The sequence below is a fragment of the Oikopleura dioica genome, chromosome PAR (assembly GCF_907165135.1).
Source record: "Oikopleura dioica chromosome PAR, OKI2018_I68_1.0, whole genome shotgun sequence".
Lineage (NCBI taxonomy): Eukaryota > Metazoa > Chordata > Appendicularia > Copelata > Oikopleuridae > Oikopleura > Oikopleura dioica.
Genome location: NC_137293.1, coordinates 9,733,951 through 9,750,986, shown reverse-complemented (window position 1 = coordinate 9,750,986; position 17,036 = coordinate 9,733,951). Strand labels below are relative to the sequence as shown.

General features: G+C 41.8%; 4 protein-coding genes and 1 long non-coding RNA gene across 6 annotated transcripts; 4 read left to right on the top strand and 1 right to left on the bottom strand.

Moving 5' to 3' along the window:
- On the top strand, nt 1-2,308 carry LOC145705944 (prolyl 3-hydroxylase OGFOD1-like). Its single transcript, XM_081783446.1, is given in 9 exon segments — nt 1-160; nt 200-374; nt 420-476; nt 523-684; nt 730-930; nt 1,401-1,554; nt 1,599-1,845; nt 1,848-2,033; nt 2,079-2,308. Coding segments are annotated over 9 exon segments (1,527 nt in total). The 5' UTR covers nt 1-27; the 3' UTR covers nt 2,291-2,308.
- A 378-nt stretch (nt 2,309-2,686) lies between these two features.
- Nucleotides 2,687-9,117, top strand: LOC145705278 (cGMP-dependent protein kinase 1-like). The gene is made up of 7 exons (XM_081782733.1): nt 2,687-2,819; nt 6,647-7,164; nt 7,204-7,544; nt 7,586-8,326; nt 8,382-8,563; nt 8,600-8,778; nt 8,823-9,117. Exons 1-7 carry the CDS (start codon nt 2,760-2,762, stop codon nt 9,115-9,117), a joined length of 2,316 nt encoding a protein of 771 aa, XP_081638859.1. The 5' UTR covers nt 2,687-2,759.
- Nucleotides 9,118-9,951: 834 nt separating this feature from the next.
- On the bottom strand, nt 9,952-10,954 carry LOC145705252 (uncharacterized). The gene is made up of 2 exons (XR_014134567.1): nt 10,878-10,954; nt 9,952-10,510 (listed from the first exon to the last, which is right to left on the bottom strand). It is a non-coding gene; the product is annotated as an uncharacterized LOC145705252 (long non-coding RNA).
- LOC145705249 (RNA/RNP complex-1-interacting phosphatase homolog) lies at nt 10,903-12,507 on the top strand. Of its 2 annotated transcripts, none has more exons than XM_081782710.1 (5): nt 10,903-11,080; nt 11,208-11,369; nt 11,709-11,806; nt 11,852-12,097; nt 12,140-12,507. In XM_081782710.1, the coding sequence occupies exons 1-5, from the start codon at nt 11,058-11,060 to the stop codon at nt 12,433-12,435; spliced, it is 825 nt and encodes a 274-aa protein (XP_081638836.1). In that variant the 5' UTR covers nt 10,903-11,057; the 3' UTR covers nt 12,436-12,507. The 2 variants fall into 2 exon arrangements, with proteins under 2 accessions (XP_081638836.1, XP_081638835.1); XM_081782709.1 differs by having other exon boundaries at nt 11,002-11,163.
- A 382-nt stretch (nt 12,508-12,889) lies between these two features.
- LOC145705248 (uncharacterized) lies at nt 12,890-16,835 on the top strand. Its single transcript, XM_081782708.1, has 7 exons — nt 12,890-13,227; nt 13,752-13,874; nt 13,923-14,052; nt 14,243-14,546; nt 14,712-14,769; nt 14,837-14,975; nt 15,865-16,835. The coding sequence occupies exons 1-7, from the start codon at nt 13,210-13,212 to the stop codon at nt 16,050-16,052; spliced, it is 960 nt and encodes a 319-aa protein (XP_081638834.1). The 5' UTR covers nt 12,890-13,209; the 3' UTR covers nt 16,053-16,835.
- Nucleotides 16,836-17,036: the final 201 nt, after the last annotated feature.

The following is a 17,036-nucleotide window of genomic DNA, read 5'->3' as shown; positions in this document are numbered from 1 at the left end:
TCTTCATCGTTAATTTCTCAGCGTCTAATGGGTAAAAAACGCGTTGTTACGAAGGAAGAAGAGGACGAGTTGGAAGAGAACTTGAAACGCGCGAAAAAGCCACTGCAAGCTAGAGAGGGACTTCTCTCCAGAACAGAGTATCTTCGCCAAGTCTTTCAAGGTCGCTAAATTTTGATGGGTAAGAGTAAAGCTGTTTTAGGGGAGCTTGACAAGTACGAAATCGACTGGCTGTCAGCCGAGAGCACTCCCTTCCCAGTTTGCCAGCTTTCCGATTTTCTGAGCTCGCCATCTTTTTCTCTCAGCGAGCTAGAAGATCAATGCGCGAAATTAGAACTGAAGCTCAAGAAAAATGATCTCTACCAATTTAGCCAAAGGTATTCAATCATTTTTATCTCGATTCTTCTGAAATCGTTTTCAAGTCAAGAGTTGATGACTCTTTCGGAGGTTGATCAGTTGCCACGCCTGTCTGAATTCAGGTATTGTGCATCACTGCTCTTCTTGACCATTCAATTTTCGCTTCAGAGGCTTGATGAAGGACTTGTGGCCATTGATGTCGGCTATTTCAGGGCATGAAATCACCGATATGAGCATGTTCTACGCGGAGTACAAATACACGGACCATCTCTTGCCTCACGAGGACGACCTTGAAAATCGCGTTGTTGCCTTTGTATATTATCTCAACAGGTTGATTTTGCCTGAGACTTGTGTCTTAATGTATTGTTGTTTTAGCGACGACTGGGTAGAGAAAGACGGTGGTTTCTTCGACAGTTATGTTTCCGATGAACAGGGTCAGCCTGTGCGACTGCATAAGGAATGGTTGCCACGCCGCAATTACCTCAACTTCTTCAAAGTAACGGATTCTTCATTTCACCAAGTACGCGAAGTGACTTCCCGCTCTAAAGTGCGAAAAAGCATCAGTGGCTGGTTCCAGGGTGGCTATTTTGGACAAAATTTCGGGGTCTCGCCATCCAATTTCCATCCAATAAATTTTGAGTCGAAGCTATCCATCCAAAATCCAATCCAATCCAATTTTACCCAATTCCCCAATAATCCCCAATTCCAATTGGATCCAATTGGGTTTCCAATTTTTCCAAGGCTTCTAGTACTTTGAAAAGAAATGAAACAGTAAGTTTTTTTCCGAAAGGAGGATCAACAGAGCCAAAACAATGATTTTTTTAACTGAGATTGTTCATTTTTATCATGAAAATGACCCTACTTTGCATAGTTTAGAGATATATTTTTTATTGGATCCAATTTCCCCAATTTCCCCCAATTGCCCAATTTTCCCCAACAAAATCCGGTACCCTGGCCATCCAAATTCCATCCAAACTTTATTGGATTGGATCCAATCCAATTCCAACTAACCCCCAAATCCAAAATAGCCACCCTGGCTGGTTCCACACATCTGACCCGCTTCCGCCAAGAGAGCGAGTTGTTCCCGTCGCCCCAAAGTTTACCTTGAAGAAATTTAACTTGCCCGATGCAGTCGATTACAGAATAGAAGAATGGATTTCTATGCGTTACCTAGATCCCAATACGATGGGCGACATTCAGGTTTGAGAAAGTGTTTGATCAAAAAGAAGTAACAAAAATTAAAGGTCCAATTCGAAGAGACCTCCGAAATTCAACTCGAAGATATTTTGGTCCCTCAAAAATATCAAGAGATTCTTGAGTGTTTGGAAAACCGTGATTTCAAAGAAACTGGTCCTTTTCAGCGAAAACTAACGCTGGAACTAGGCGAAAAAGAGATGTTTGAAGAAAAGACAGCTTTGGGAGAATTTATGAAATTTCTTGTTTCGGATCATTTCTTCCTGCTCCTGTCTAACTGGACTGGACTGAAGCTGCACCGGAAGCTCCTGTCGATGACGAGGAGGAAGAAGAAGAAGAGGATGAAGTGGCCCCTACTGGAGGGGCGTACAGGTGCCAAGTTAGAAAGTGGACTCACGGGAACTACACGCTTTTGCATGACGCTGACACGGAGGAAAGAGGCAGTTTGGATATGTTTATGTACTTCTTTTCAGAAGCATCTGCGGGTAACTAACGATTTTGTCATTAACTTGGCTAGTTGTCCTGTTTAGAAATGCATCAAGACGGTTGGGACGTAGGGAAAGGCGGTGCAGTCAGCTATATTACGAAAGGAGAAGACGAGGAACTACTGACAGTGTGTCCAAAAGCAAACTCGCTGTCGTTAGTTTTTCGCGATGCGGATACCTTACGATTTTCGAAATTCTTGAACAAGAAAACTGCCAAAGACGGCTACTTCGACGTCTTCAACTGTTATTACGAGTGAATAAAACGGAATAAAAACGAAAAATGATAATTTCACAATCTTACTCTTCCTTGATTGTGAGAAATAATAGCATCTTCGATAACAAATATTCATCATGCATATTTAAAAGGACGCATTGGACCGGCAACTTTCGTTATCCAATATATTCATCGAGGAATCTTGTATCTTAAAACAGAAACATCAGTATATTTCTTCTCTAGAAGAGTTTCCGATAGAGCAGGTTTATTACAGATGCACACGTTTGCGATAGATTATCGCTGATAATTGACGATGCTACGGGGTCGAGCAGAAAAAGGTAATTCCTCATCATGGAAAATTGGAAATATAAGATTAAAACGGATTGCCTCCTGAGACTAATTCCATGAAATGACATATTAATTGCTCTGCTACAGTAGGCAGCGACAATCGGCAATCAAGGCAGAACGGAGAAACTGCAATTAAGGATATTCTTGAAAAGAAAAGCAAGAAAATGAGCTTTGGAAAGTGGAACTTCAAGGCTAACAGAAAAGATCAAAAGTATTTGGATCAGGTAATTACATTTGCATTATTTAGCAGGTCGATGACTGAAAATTGGAGAAGTAAAGAGCTTCTTCATCGGACTACGTCAACAGATCTTTAAAAATTTACACTCTAATAGTTCATTTTTGAGAACATGGAGGAGAAAACAATTTTTCCTCGATTCTATTTCAGGTCACCTTGACAAATTCCTAATTGAACTCAGTAAATTATTTTGGGCGCGCCCGAATCAGAGACGACATAGGAAAAAGCTTGTATTAATTAATTTGCTATTCTGATCTTGCCGATTTGAGTACCGTGGGCGAGAGATTTCACGACGGAGAGCGAAATAGATTGGGGCATTTGCGCGTGTTTTTCTCGTCCCAATCTTTTTGCTCTTTTTGGCGCGCATCTTGCGCCACGTGGGAGTGGGTCCTCCGCGAAGAACAACAACAACCCCCCGTCTAGAAACATTTTTCACAATTCACCTCTCTCAATAATTGACCTAAGAAACTTCTTCTTCCTTCAATTTTTATAACTTTGATTTTGTTTTAATAATAAATAAATTAAATAATAATAATTTGTAAATAATAATCAAAGAAAATCTTTAAATTGATAAAATATATTCAAAACCATAAAATAATTGAAAACTTGATCAATTTGAATTTTAAAAACGATGGGTGTGGGCGGGGTTGGGGACTGAGATTGATCACCTCGGAGTTCCCAGCCATTGTCAAGCCCCTTAAATTTAAAAATCATGGAACGGGGCTGAGACGGCCCGAAGGGCCGTCAAGCCCCTTAAATTTAAAAATCATGGAACGGGGCTGAGACGGCCCGAAGGGCCGTCAAGCCCTTAAATTTAAAAATCATGGAACGGGGCTGAGACGGCCCGAAGGGCCGTCAAGCCCTTAAATTTAAAAATCATGGAACGGGGCTGAGACGGCCCGAAGGGCCGTCAAGCCCCTTAAATTTAAAAATCATGGAACGGGGCTGAGACGGCCCGAAGGGCCGTCAAGCCCTTAAATTTAAAAATCATGGAACGGGGCTGAGACGGCCCGAAGGGCCGTCAAGCCCTTAAATTTAAAAATCATGGAACGGGGCTGAGACGGCCCGAAGGGCCGTCAAGCCCCTTAAATTTAAAAATCATGGAACGGGGCTGAGACGGCCCGAAGGGCCGTCAAGCCCTTAAATTTAAAAATCATGGAACGGGGCTGAGACGGCCCGAAGGGCCGTCAAGCCCCTTAAATTTAAAAATCATGGAACGGGGCTGAGACGGCCCGAAGGGCCGTCAAGCCCTTAAATTTAAAAATCATGGAACGGGGCTGAGACGGCCCGAAGGGCCGTCAAGCCCCTTAAATTTAAAAATCATGGAACGGGGCTGAGACGGCCCGAAGGGCCGTCAAGCCCCTTAAATTTAAAAATCATGGAACGGGGCTGAGACGGCCCGAAGGGCCGTCAAGCCCCTTAAATTTAAAAATCATGGAACGGGGCTGAGACGGCCCGAAGGGCCGTCAAGCCCTTAAATTTAAAAATCATGGAACGGGGCTGAGACGGCCCGAAGGGCCGTCAAGCCCTTAAATTTAAAAATCATGGAACGGGGCTGAGACGGCCCGAAGGGCCGTCAAGCCCCTTAAATTTAAAAATCATGGAACGGGGCTGAGACGGCCCGAAGGGCCGTCAAGCCCCTTAAATTTAAAAATCATGGAACGGGGCTGAGACGGCCCGAAGGGCCGTCAAGCCCTTAAATTTAAAAATCATGGAACGGGGCTGAGACGGCCCGAAGGGCCGTCAAGCCCTTAAATTTAAAAATCATGGAACGGGGCTGAGACGGCCCGAAGGGCCGTCAAGCCCTTAAATTTAAAAATCATGGAACGGGGCTGAGACGGCCCGAAGGGCCGTCAAGCCCTTAAATTTAAAAATCATGGAACGGGGCTGAGACGGCCCGAAGGGCCGTCAAGCCCTTAAATTTAAAAATCATGGAACGGGGCTGAGACGGCCCGAAGGGCCGTCAAGCCCTTAAATTTAAAAATCATGGAACGGGGCTGAGACGGCCCGAAGGGCCGTCAAGCCCCTTAAATTTAAAAATCATGGAACGGGGCTGAGACGGCCCGAAGGGCCGTCAAGCCCCTTAAATTTAAAAATCATGGAACGGGGCTGAGACGGCCCGAAGGGCCGTCAAGCCCTTAAATTTAAAAATCATGGAACGGGGCTGAGACGGCCCGAAGGGCCGTCAAGCCCTTAAATTTAAAAATCATGGAACGGGGCTGAGACGGCCCGAAGGGCCGTCAAGCCCTTAAATTTAAAAATCATGGAACGGGGCTGAGACGGCCCGAAGGGCCGTCAAGCCCCTTAAATTTAAAAATCATGGAACGGGGCTGAGACGGCCCGAAGGGCCGTCAAGCCCTTAAATTTAAAAATCATGGAACGGGGCTGAGACGGCCCGAAGGGCCGTCAAGCCCTTAAATTTAAAAATCATGGAACGGGGCTGAGACGGCCCGAAGGGCCGTCAAGCCCTTAAATTTAAAAATCATGGAACGGGGCTGAGACGGCCCGAAGGGCCGTCAAGCCCTTAAATTTAAAAATCATGGAACGGGGCTGAGACGGCCCGAAGGGCCGTCAAGCCCCTTAAATTTAAAAATCATGGAACGGGGCTGAGACGGCCCGAAGGGCCGTCAAGCCCTTAAATTTAAAAATCATGGAACGGGGCTGAGACGGCCCGAAGGGCCGTCAAGCCCCTTAAATTTAAAAATCATGGAACGGGGCTGAGACGGCCCGAAGGGCCGTCAAGCCCTTAAATTTAAAAATCATGGAACGGGGCTGAGACGGCCCGAAGGGCCGTCAAGCCCTTAAATTTAAAAATCATGGAACGGGGCTGAGACGGCCCGAAGGGCCGTCAAGCCCTTAAATTTAAAAATCATGGAACGGGGCTGAGACGGCCCGAAGGGCCGTCAAGCCCTTAAATTTAAAAATCATGGAACGGGGCTGAGACGGCCCGAAGGGCCGTCAAGCCCTTAAATTTAAAAATCATGGAACGGGGCTGAGACGGCCCGAAGGGCCGTCAAGCCCTTAAATTTAAAAATCATGGAACGGGGCTGAGACGGCCCGAAGGGCCGTCAAGCCCCTTAAATTTAAAAATCATGGAACGGGGCTGAGACGGCCCGAAGGGCCGTCAAGCCCCTTAAATTTAAAAATCATGGAACGGGGCTGAGACGGCCCGAAGGGCCGTCAAGCCCTTAAATTTAAAAATCATGGAACGGGGCTGAGACGGCCCGAAGGGCCGTCAAGCCCCTTAAATTTAAAAATCATGGAACGGGGCTGAGACGGCCCGAAGGGCCGTCAAGCCCTTAAATTTAAAAATCATGGAACGGGGCTGAGACGGCCCGAAGGGCCGTCAAGCCCTTAAATTTAAAAATCATGGAACGGGGCTGAGACGGCCCGAAGGGCCGTCAAGCCCCTTAAATTTAAAAATCATGGAACGGGGCTGAGACGGCCCGAAGGGCCGTCAAGCCCTTAAATTTAAAAATCATGGAACGGGGCTGAATTTTAAGGGTCTTCCAGGAAGGCCGGTCTTCCACCAGAAAAGGTCCTCCAGGGGTCCTCCAAGAGTCACATGATCAAGATTTTTTAAAATGATTATCTATTTATTAGTAAAGGATTAAATAATCTTAAAGAGTCTAGGTTAGACCTATCTTCCATCAATTGTTTCTTCCACCAGATAAAAGTCCTCCATCAGGCATGGGAAAATACTTGAATGTGCGCGAAATATTCAAAACCCCGGCCCGGGCCCTCAGACTCCGTCGTGATATCTCTCGCCCACGGTATTGGTATCTTGACCGACAGATAATATTTTTGATATTTAAGATTCATTCACTGGAGGCAAAAATAAACAACTACGAAGCTAGGACAAGAGATATCTTCAAAATGCACAACGAAGAGATACGCGAAATGAAGCACGACAAAGATGAGTTGCAAAAGAGAATTGACCGCCAAGCCAAGAAAATTATAGAACTAGAATCAGAAGTAGCACGTCTTCAACTGTACAATTCTACGTTGAGTGAAGAATCGGGCTCGTCAAGTATTGTATTAGTAAAGTACCAAGAGGCTATCAAAAAACGGGATGATAAGAATAACGCTTTACAATTCGAGTTGCAAAAGCTCAAAAACACTTACAACGATGAAATCAACAAGTACAGAGTAACGCTAGCGACGAAAAAGCAGTTGAACGAAGAAGAACCTGAAGCACCGGATAAGTCACTACTAAAAATGAAGCGGGAAATGTTTAGTCGATCAGGAATTTCTGGAGAAAGAGTAGATATCGTCCATCAGAAAGATGCGAATTCAAATGCCCCTAAAACACAAGATGAGAGCGACTTTCTAAGGTACCGATTCTTTTTTGGTGAAACATAGAAGTTTTTAAGGAAAATCTTGGTGAAGCAGCAGTTCTTCAAAAATCTTGAGGAAGAACAAATCACAAATTTAATCGATTGCGCCGAGAAGCAAGCTTACTGCAAAGGATCTGAAATAATTGTGGAAGGAACCGAAGGTAATACCATGTTCATTCTCATCTCTGGAAGCGTGAAAGTCATGAAGAACGGACTCTACATTACATCAATGGAAGCTGGTGCTTTGTTCGGGGAAGTTGCTTTGCTCTATAATTGCATGAGGACGGCTCAAGTCGAGGCGGAAAATGATGTCCATGTTTGGAGCATCAACAGAAAGACCTTCCAGAATGCCATCAGATCTGCTGGTCAATCTAAAGGTGCATTAGATCTTTCTATATTCTATTAACGACTGTAATAGACAGAGAAAAGCGAAAGCTTCTTTCTTCCGTCGATGTTCTCAAAGATTTGAGTAAGCTGCAGATGACCAAGCTCGTTGAATGCATAGAAGAGGAAATCTTTGAGTCAGGACACCAAATTATTCGCCAAGGTGACCAGGGCGATTTATTTTATGTCATTCGTTCCGGAAAATGCAGTGTTACTATCAATCAAAAAGACGGATCTGAACGCGTAGTCAGCAAGCTCACTCGTGGAGACTTCTTCGGAGAACGCGCACTTTTGAGGAAGGAGGTTCGAGCGGCGAATGTATACGCTCTGGGGAAAGTAACCGTCTACTCACTCGAACGTGATTATTTTGTTCAACTTATTGGTCACCTAGACAACTTGAAACATAAGGAAGCAAACGAACCGGTCGAGGAAGAAGTTAAACGAGTGATTAATCCGCTCGTGCGTCGGGTTCAACTGAAAGACTTGAAGATCGTTAAAGTCATCGGACGAGGCTCCTTTGGTCCGATTAAGATGGTCAAAGTCCCAGGCATTTCTCATAAAAGCTTTGCGCTAAAATGCATCAAAAAGATCGAGGTCGTAAAAGAAAATTATCAACCGCACATTCAAGAAGAACGAAAACTCCTCGAATCCATGAACTCGCCATTTGTTACCTATCTTTTGAAGAGCTTCAAAGATAAAAGAATGGTCTACTTTTTGACTGATGTTTATCTTGGTGGAGATTTGCTCACGTTATTAATCAGAAAAGGACCTTTCAGTTGAGGATTATAATTTCAGGTCGACTCATTCTAATGTTAATTCTAAATCCTCAAAAAGTGACACTGTGGCTCGTTTCTACGCTGCCTGCGCCATCGAAGCTATCAGCTATCTTCATGAACGACTCATCTGCTACAGGGATTTAAAGCCTGAAAATCTCCTACTCGATTCAAACGGATATGTCAGACTTGTCGATCTTGGATTCGCTAAACAAATTCCAGCAGGAACAAAAACTTGGGTGAGAATCAATCAGTTCTGGCAAGCTTATTTTTAGACCTTCTGTGGCACTCCTGAATACATTGCTCCGGAGATCATAACTTCTGCTGGGCACAATCACGCTGCGGATTTTTGGTCACTTGGAATTTTGATTTACGAGCTTCTTACCAAGTCGACGCCCTTTGCAGCAGACACTGATATACAAATTTACAAGAACACTCTGAAAGGAATACAGAGGTAACAATTTCCTCGAAAATCATCTGTTAACTGCTGTCTGTAAGCATCGATTTTCATTTCCCGTCAATTTCTAAACGCGCTGGTCATCTTGTTCGTTCTCTCTGTCACCTTTCTCCCTGTGAGCGAATTGGTTACGGAAGTTGCGGAATCGATGGCATTCGCAAGAATCACAAATGGTTTGAAGGATTCGACTGGGAAGCGCTCAAAAATCAGAAGATACTAGCGCCAAATATTCCAAATTTGAAGAATGTATTCGATTATTCGAACTTCGGCAAGTTCAAGGATGAAGACGACAAAGACACGCCAATTGAAGAGTCTGGCTGGGATGAGCATTTTTAATTTGCAAATAAATCATTTTATTAAGTTGCAGAAGAGAAATCAAGGAGGAAAATTGGGATTTTTTCTCTTTACAAACATTCGACACTGGAAGTCCACTTGAACTGCTTCTTGCCTAATTTTTCGCATGCGACTTCGGTAGAACTGGGAGTCTTTCCATTCTTGCAACTTACTTCGCAAAAAGTCAGTTTCTTGAAGATATGTGCAAATCGCTTTGACTCTTTTTTCGCACAGTTAAAAATCTTGACATAAGGATCCAGGGGCTTGTCGCAAGAATATTCTGCCTTTGGAGGTTTTCGCACAGATCGGAATAGATGACTGATAATGTCCTTTTCTTTGTTAGGTTTTCTGTCGCAGGAAACATGACTAGTCAAGTCTAAGTCGCATCCATCTTCAGTACAAATGCAGTTGGCACTCTCTATATTTGCAAGTCTGAGTTTGTTCTTTCCACGGCATACGAACCCAACTTGAGAGCAAGTTGAAGATTTGCAATAAGTAGTTACATCGGGGCCAATGAAGGGATTTCTGTTCAAATCTTCAATCCAGCATGTTGGAGTCCAAACAAAGTCCCACATTGATTCACTCTCTGCCACCAGAAATGCAACAAAAATCAAAGGAAGTAACTTCATTTTGCCTTTCAGTTTTTCAAACTAGGCAAAATGCGACCTTTCGAACTAGTTATAAAGGCTTTAATCAGGACCGAAGATAAGCTGCACCTGCATGAAATCGAAACGAGTTCCTAGTTCTGTTGAATCTAGCGGTTTATAGATAAAGCCGATTTTTGACAAACTTTGAATGACGACCAATTTCGCAATTTAGTTGAAATATATATAGGGATTGTTGTTGAGCAAGTCTTTATTTTGATAATAATAACTCGCAGGGTTGAGCGAACTTACAGTTGATAGTTGGTAGTTACGTTTTGTTACAGTAAGTATCTACTATCGTAGAAGGTTCAGCCGGAGTGGGTTTAATAGGTGGTTTAAACGATGAAGGAAGCATCAAAGATCCGGATGCCAGCGTCCGATCTTCGTTGGAAGATGAAGAGCATCTGATTTTTTGAGACTTGTTGGGTTTTCGCAGAGCAAAGAACTAGAAAATTTTACAGTTCCATAGTTTCTTCGCATCGCTTGAGTTCAGTTTATGTTTTGCTTCTTTTTTGGCATCTTTTGAGGTGATGACATTCTCAAATTTCTCGTAATAGTGAACCTGCGCCATCGAGTCTCGTTTATAAAGCGTTGGAAATTATACGTAACTCGTTCGTGTAGCCCGCTGATTGCTTAGAAAACGACCACGTGTAACAAAACTCAACTTGTCATCCCCTTTCCTTACGGTATCTTCTATTATTCGTGAAGCTCGTTCTCTACGATGCCAGTCGTGCATTCGCCCAATTCGATATCTGAATGAATACAAGATCAAATAAAAATCGTTCACACGTTGACGAGAAAAGGTCTGTAAGACAGTATTTACAGTGACAGACTGTTTATCTTTGTGCTACGGGGGTAGATAAGTATCTGCTAAAACAAACTCGAATAAAAAGATGTCGTCGTCGGGGTTATTTTCACAAAAATATTACTGATGTTGGCAGTGGTGTGGCGCCCACGTGTTCCTAGAAATTTCTAGAGAATTCTGGAGAGAACCTAGAATATTCAGGAAACCCGCCAGCCTGGTGATCGATGTCAGGGGTTGTTTGAGACACAAAAGGATTCTTCGCTGAATGTTTAATTAAAATTTTAGTTAATTTAAAAAGCTCATTTATCAATTACCTCTTAGAATTTCTTAAACATCCGGCTCAGTATAGAAATAATCGGAATAAATCAATTTCCGTATTGAAAACTGGCGGGCGCTCCCACGCTTATTCTATTGGCTCGCCTCTTCTCTTTTTCAAAAGTCTAATTTTGCGTCAAAGAGAAGTTTCCTTTTTCTCGAGACTACAACTGTTAGCCATGAAGAATAGGGATTTACTACGGTAAATTTTTAAGGCTTTCGTTTTTAGACTAGAGGAATGACCAGAGGAAAAAGACCCGGTCAAACAAAGTTGTTCAAACTCCTGTTAGTAAATTTACAGCGACTTTCTCGCTTATCTCGAATTTTAGTGAGTGGGATCTTTACACAAATCATGGAAAGCCGATCGAAGGGACGAACATTATCCTCTGCCGCACTCCCCTCAGGCAAACGATGTTCCGGAACAACAAGCTTCGCGCAGTTTGGACGCCAGAAATTATGATCAAGACAATCGAAGAAGCTTATGGAAAGCCGTAAGTTTAGAAAAACGCTTTATAATTGTTAAATTATCAACTTTGCCTCTTTTTCTTTTTCGTAGTTTTATTAAAACTTGGACCCCACCGGGGCTTAGCAGCAAAAACGGCCTGCAGGGCTGGATACCGCTTACCGAAACGGAGAATGGGTTAAAGATTTTTAACCCACCGCCGCGCGACTCTGAAAGGGTCGTCTGAAACGATGAAATCGTTGAACTTGAAAGAGAGTGACATGCAAAAAAGACTATTTATTCAGGTACTAACGTTTCTAATAGTCTTCTGCTGCCATATTTTATCAAAAAGGGAATAGGGCTAACCTTTTCTTTTAGTGAATTTTAGGATTGGACTGGTCATCGACATGACTGCTACATCCAAGTATTACTACCCGAGCGAGATCTACAACGCTGGAAAGGACTACTACAAGCTTCCCATTCCAGGTAATTCGGCAACTGTTAAAAAATCTGTATGAAATGGAAATCAAGGAGGAAAACCGCCACCAGAAGGCTACGTCCAACAATTCATCCGCGTCATCGATTCCTTCTTGCTCTACCGCCTAAAGGGCGTGAAAAGAACTGTCCCCAAGCAAACAACTGGAATCGACGATTTGAACATGGAAGAGGCAGTTGTGAAGACATTGGAACCAGAAGCGGCGGAAGAACATTTCGAGATGATGCAAAACGCAGATTTCAACATCGTGATTCATTGCACTCACGGAGTCAACAGATCTGGTGCGATTTAACGTCAAATTTTATTTATAAATGACAATTTAGGATACGTTGTGGCGCGATATTTAATCGACAAACTGGGAATTTCGGCCGAGGACGCGATCCTGCGAGTAGAAGACTCACGAGGGCACCAAATGTCCAAGTACAGAAATGTCCTTTTAGACGACGATCTACGCGTTTATCTCCGAAACCGAATGAGCTTTTTCTATGGCGTGTCAACTCTTCTTTTCCATCCCTTCACGCCAGATTCGAAAACATTCGCCGATCAAGATAGATTTTCCGCTTTACTGCCACACGAGCTCGAAATTGAAGTTCCAACCACTCCTTCTTGTTTTTTATGAAAGCAATCAAGTTCTGTCGGTTGACTGAATACTCACTGCATGCTCCCCGAAAATAAATCAATGTTATCACTATTTTGCAACGGAAAAGAGCAGACTCGAATGGTTACTCATTTCCTTATTCACTTTTTGCCCATAAATTTTATGTATTTTTATGAGACGGTTTTACTTTACCAATTAATTTGAAAATGGGCGTTTACATGACGTTTTATCTGACGGGTAAAATAATAATGAATATTTATTTATGACGGACCCTAAACTAATCCAAATAATATATTTTTTTTCTGGTCGACATATCTAACTTTCAATCATCATTTCCTGGTTTTATTTTCACATCTAACCGTTAGTTTTATTAGTCTCCGATCTAAAAACACAATCTTCCTTCTGTAAATTCCAAAATCCAGATTTTTCTTTTATTACTCGTCGAGTAATACTCGATTATTTAAGATCTTCGAAAAAAGGTTTACTTTTAAGAAAAAAAAAATGTTTGTGATTATGCCGGTCTGGTAACTTGAATCGGGAAAGTGGAGCCGCGGGGCAGACAAAAAGCGGAGTACGAAATAACGCTCTGTGCGACCAACAACTCCTGCGGTTCAGAAGCAAACGTTCAAAAAACAGCAATCAGAAGAATTGAAAAAATTGAGATACGGTCGTTATTGCCCAGAGGAATTTTAAAAGAACAAGAGAGCGCGCTGCGAAAACCAAACGAAGAAACCGATCTAAAGAGGGATGAGACGGTACAAGTGACAGAAACGAGCATAACTACGAACCCTAATTATGGTTATTAATGACCAGGTAATGCGTAAACAAGAATTGTACAATTTTAACGGAATAATTCTCAAGACGAGAATCTCGCCCTTCATCGAAATCGAAATTTTACGCTACATCGAAAATTAAACAAGCTCGTTTTTTATCTTTCCCGATTTTTGCTGATTTTAATGATTTCTAGTTTGAGAATATTTACAATTTTGCTAGTAAATATAAATCAATTTTGGTCTAAAAATGTTCCTAGCCAAATTTCTAACAAAAACGGTATGAAAGATTTTCGGTTGTACGGTCAACTGTAAATGTTGAGCTGATTCAATTGAACCAGTTCGAATTACTTTTCAACGGGTGAGTTTGATCTAGCTCTGACTCGTTTAAAAATTATGATGAGAGATTTCTTGTGCTGCCCCTTAGCAAAATTACAAATCCGCAAGTATAACCCACAATAAAGGGCGCTTCTTAGCGTCACTCCCAACTACTAATTACTGTTTTCTTACGAAATCGATTTGAAATGAATTTTTCTTCAATTCTGCTTTTGAAATTGCATTTTTTAGGCTCGTCGATCGCTCTACGCGGCGATCTTTTACGGAGTATGTTCTGGTTCGATGAACTTTTTGAATAAGCTCGTCCTTTCTTCCTGGCACTTTCCCTCGCCCAACTTTCTGATGCTCGCGCAGGTGACAGATTAGCGTCCATTTGGCACTAGAAAGGAATTTCTTTTTCAGATGATAGTTTTATCCGTTGGGATTGATACGCTCAAGGCTCTTGGAAAGTGCAAAGCTGTTGACTATACTTGGGCTCATGGGAGATCCTGTCTTGTTTTGTCCTTTTTCTTCGCCATTAATACGGTTATCGGTGAGTACTGTTAATCGTCATGACAGACCAAGAATTAGCATTGCGTGATTTGAGTTTACCAAATTGAACCTATCAAAAATTTTGATACAGAGATGGATTCTCCTAAACTTATAGTTTCCAAAAAACACTCGACCTTGGGCCGCCCCCTCTTGAATTTGTAAGAACTGCTCATTTAAAAAAATTATTCCAGCGCTGTTCGCGTTGAACGGGATGAACATTCCGATGTACAACGCAATGCGTCGCTGTGTGCCCATCGCTAATTTATTGCTCGGCGTCGTTTTCTTGCGCGTGCGGCCTTCCCGTGGCATCACGCTCTCCGTTCTCACCATTACTGCTGGCACGCTCGTGGCTGCTTTTGGCGATTTGAATTTCGACTCGACTGCTTATACTTTTGGAGTTATTTCGGTCATTTCCAATGCTGCTTATTTAACAACGCTACAAAAAACGGGCATGGAGAAGAATCTTGGTGCAATTTCCATCGCCTACATTAACAGGTAAACTTACAACTAATAATCCGAAAACTGGATCCTCGCATTGTCGCGTCGTTTCGATAGTCGCCATCACAAGGTTTTTTACTAATAGAAACGGAGCAACAGTGCGAGCGTCTCGTTTTGTATTGCCTACTTTATCTCATCTGTTTCTATAATAACGGTTTTTAGTATAAACTGTATGCCCGTCATGACCTTAGTCTTATTTATTACCGGCGATATCCCAAAGGAAGGATTTCATAATATGATTTTGAAAATGAAATAACCAAAGAAAGGGTTGAAATCTCAAAAAACAGATCGTCGCCTATCCACACTGGTCTTCATCCTCGTTCATTTTTTCTTTCCTGGCCGTCATTTTCTCCGGATGCATTTTTACCTACAGCATGTTCCTCTGTACTACCGTCAACTCAGCGCTAACTACCTCCTGCGTGTCTGGTAAGAGATTATCTTTCTAGATAGCATTTCGATGTATTCGTTATTTTCGATATATTCAAAGAATGAAATAATAAAGTGGTTGATCTTGAACATGATAAATAGCATTTCAGAGGGACATGTCAAGTTCGAATTTTATGTCGAGAACTTCTTCCGGGGTTAATTCTTCATCTTCTTCCCCGAATACAGAAGTTAGAATCTCGTAAAGTTTCCCTTGGGCGGCTTCAATTTTGTCCTCTAGTTGAAGATGCTTGAACTGTCTCTTTCGCAACTTCTTTTTCCTCTTTTTGATCAAATTGGCCATTACGTCTGTTTTTATCCGATTTCGTACGAGGCAGGAGTTAGTACTGACTTCCCGTGGCTTTCTATAATTTTCCAGTCGCTCAAGATCTGCCATTCGACTTTCGACCTTTTTGATGCTCTTTCCGTATTTTATATTTAGCCGGGATAGCTTTCGAGAAGTCTTTCTCATATCATTTTCCTCTTCATTCTTTTTACCCGTAATTTTATGAAGAGTAATTTTGGCTTCTTTCTCTACTCTGAAGATTTGGGCTCTTTTTGAATAGCTTCTTTTACCCATTTTTCGATGTGGAATAAGGTTTTTTTATCGCAAGAAATTCTAACTTGTTTCTAATGTAGTTTTTTCTTAGTTGATTTATATGGGGAATATGGGGTGGTGGCGCTAGAGTGAAGCACAATCGCCTCAGCGGGTGATTGACTTTTACATCAGATAATCACTACCATAATCGCCCCTGATAATGATCAAACTCTCATAGATCAGCAGTGATAAGAACGGAAATAACCACACTTGTGCTACCGAGTATTTCAGACTCAAAACCCGAGCTTGAAATACTCGGTACAAGTAGGCAAAGACTCACCTAGTTGATTTTAGTGCTCAAATCTGCATTCACCACTTGGATCGGCATGTACACCTTCGGAGGGGTCCAACCTACCTTTTTCTTTCTGTTGGGCCAAGTGATCAACTTTACTGGCGGCTGTATGTACACCCTGGTGAAGTACCGCAACTCGAGAGCGAAGAAAATTCTAAGTAGTGAGCAAAAAACGCAAGCAGTACCATAACTTATGGTCCATAAGAGCTGTATTCTTATTTTCCGTCATCATTTCTGTAATTTTCAATTTTGAACTTTACATATATTTTTAAAATATCTCAATTTGCTACTAAAATCTTCCTTGAAACCGCTTCCCATAGAATTATGATTGACTTATTAAACTGGGTATCAATACTATTGGTTTTAAAAAACACGAGCGGTGCTGCTATCAGATAAAAACTTAAAAAAGATTAAACCTCTAGACTAGCTTCTTCCGTTAACGATTTTTTTCATCAAGCGCGATTTTCCTGACTGCTCGAGCCAGGCGCACAGCTGATTAGTGAGCTCGATCTCGATGAAAAAATTCGTTATCGGAAGAAGCAAGTGTAGTATCTCGAAAATGAGATTTTTTCAAATTTCAAGTTGAAGAACTTTAAAAAGAATCAAAGTCCGAATAGTTCCATCTTCATTTTCGAGAGAATCTCATCCCAATAATAATTAATAAGCGTTATTAATTACTCACGGGATCTATTTATTTCTGTGTTCTATTTTTCTTTGGAAAGATCTATTCATATTTAATAATAGGCCTTATTTACTAGTGGACTGAATCCTTATCATCCGCCTATTCTTTTATTATTATTTTGCTAATTTTTCTAATTTCTGTAATCCTACCACTCCTGCTTTGAGCCTCGCTCAATCTGTGAATTTCCTGCCTTTGACTTCATTCTTCCATAGAAGCTTTTTTTCTTTCGTTCACGATTATTATTACATTATTTTGCGAAAAACAATGTGACTTAAAAATTCTAATTTAAAATACAAAAAAAATTATATCTAATAAAAAATGAATAAAAATTATAATTAAAAAACGCTTGTCTTTTTGTTTAGTCTTGAAATGAGTTCCATGAGCGCCGAAAATCCTGATATAATAGCGTTGCTCAACAAAAGGGATGAAAAAGGGGAAACTCTGCAGGAGATCGATGACGATATTTTGTTGAAAATGGCCAATGATGAGATT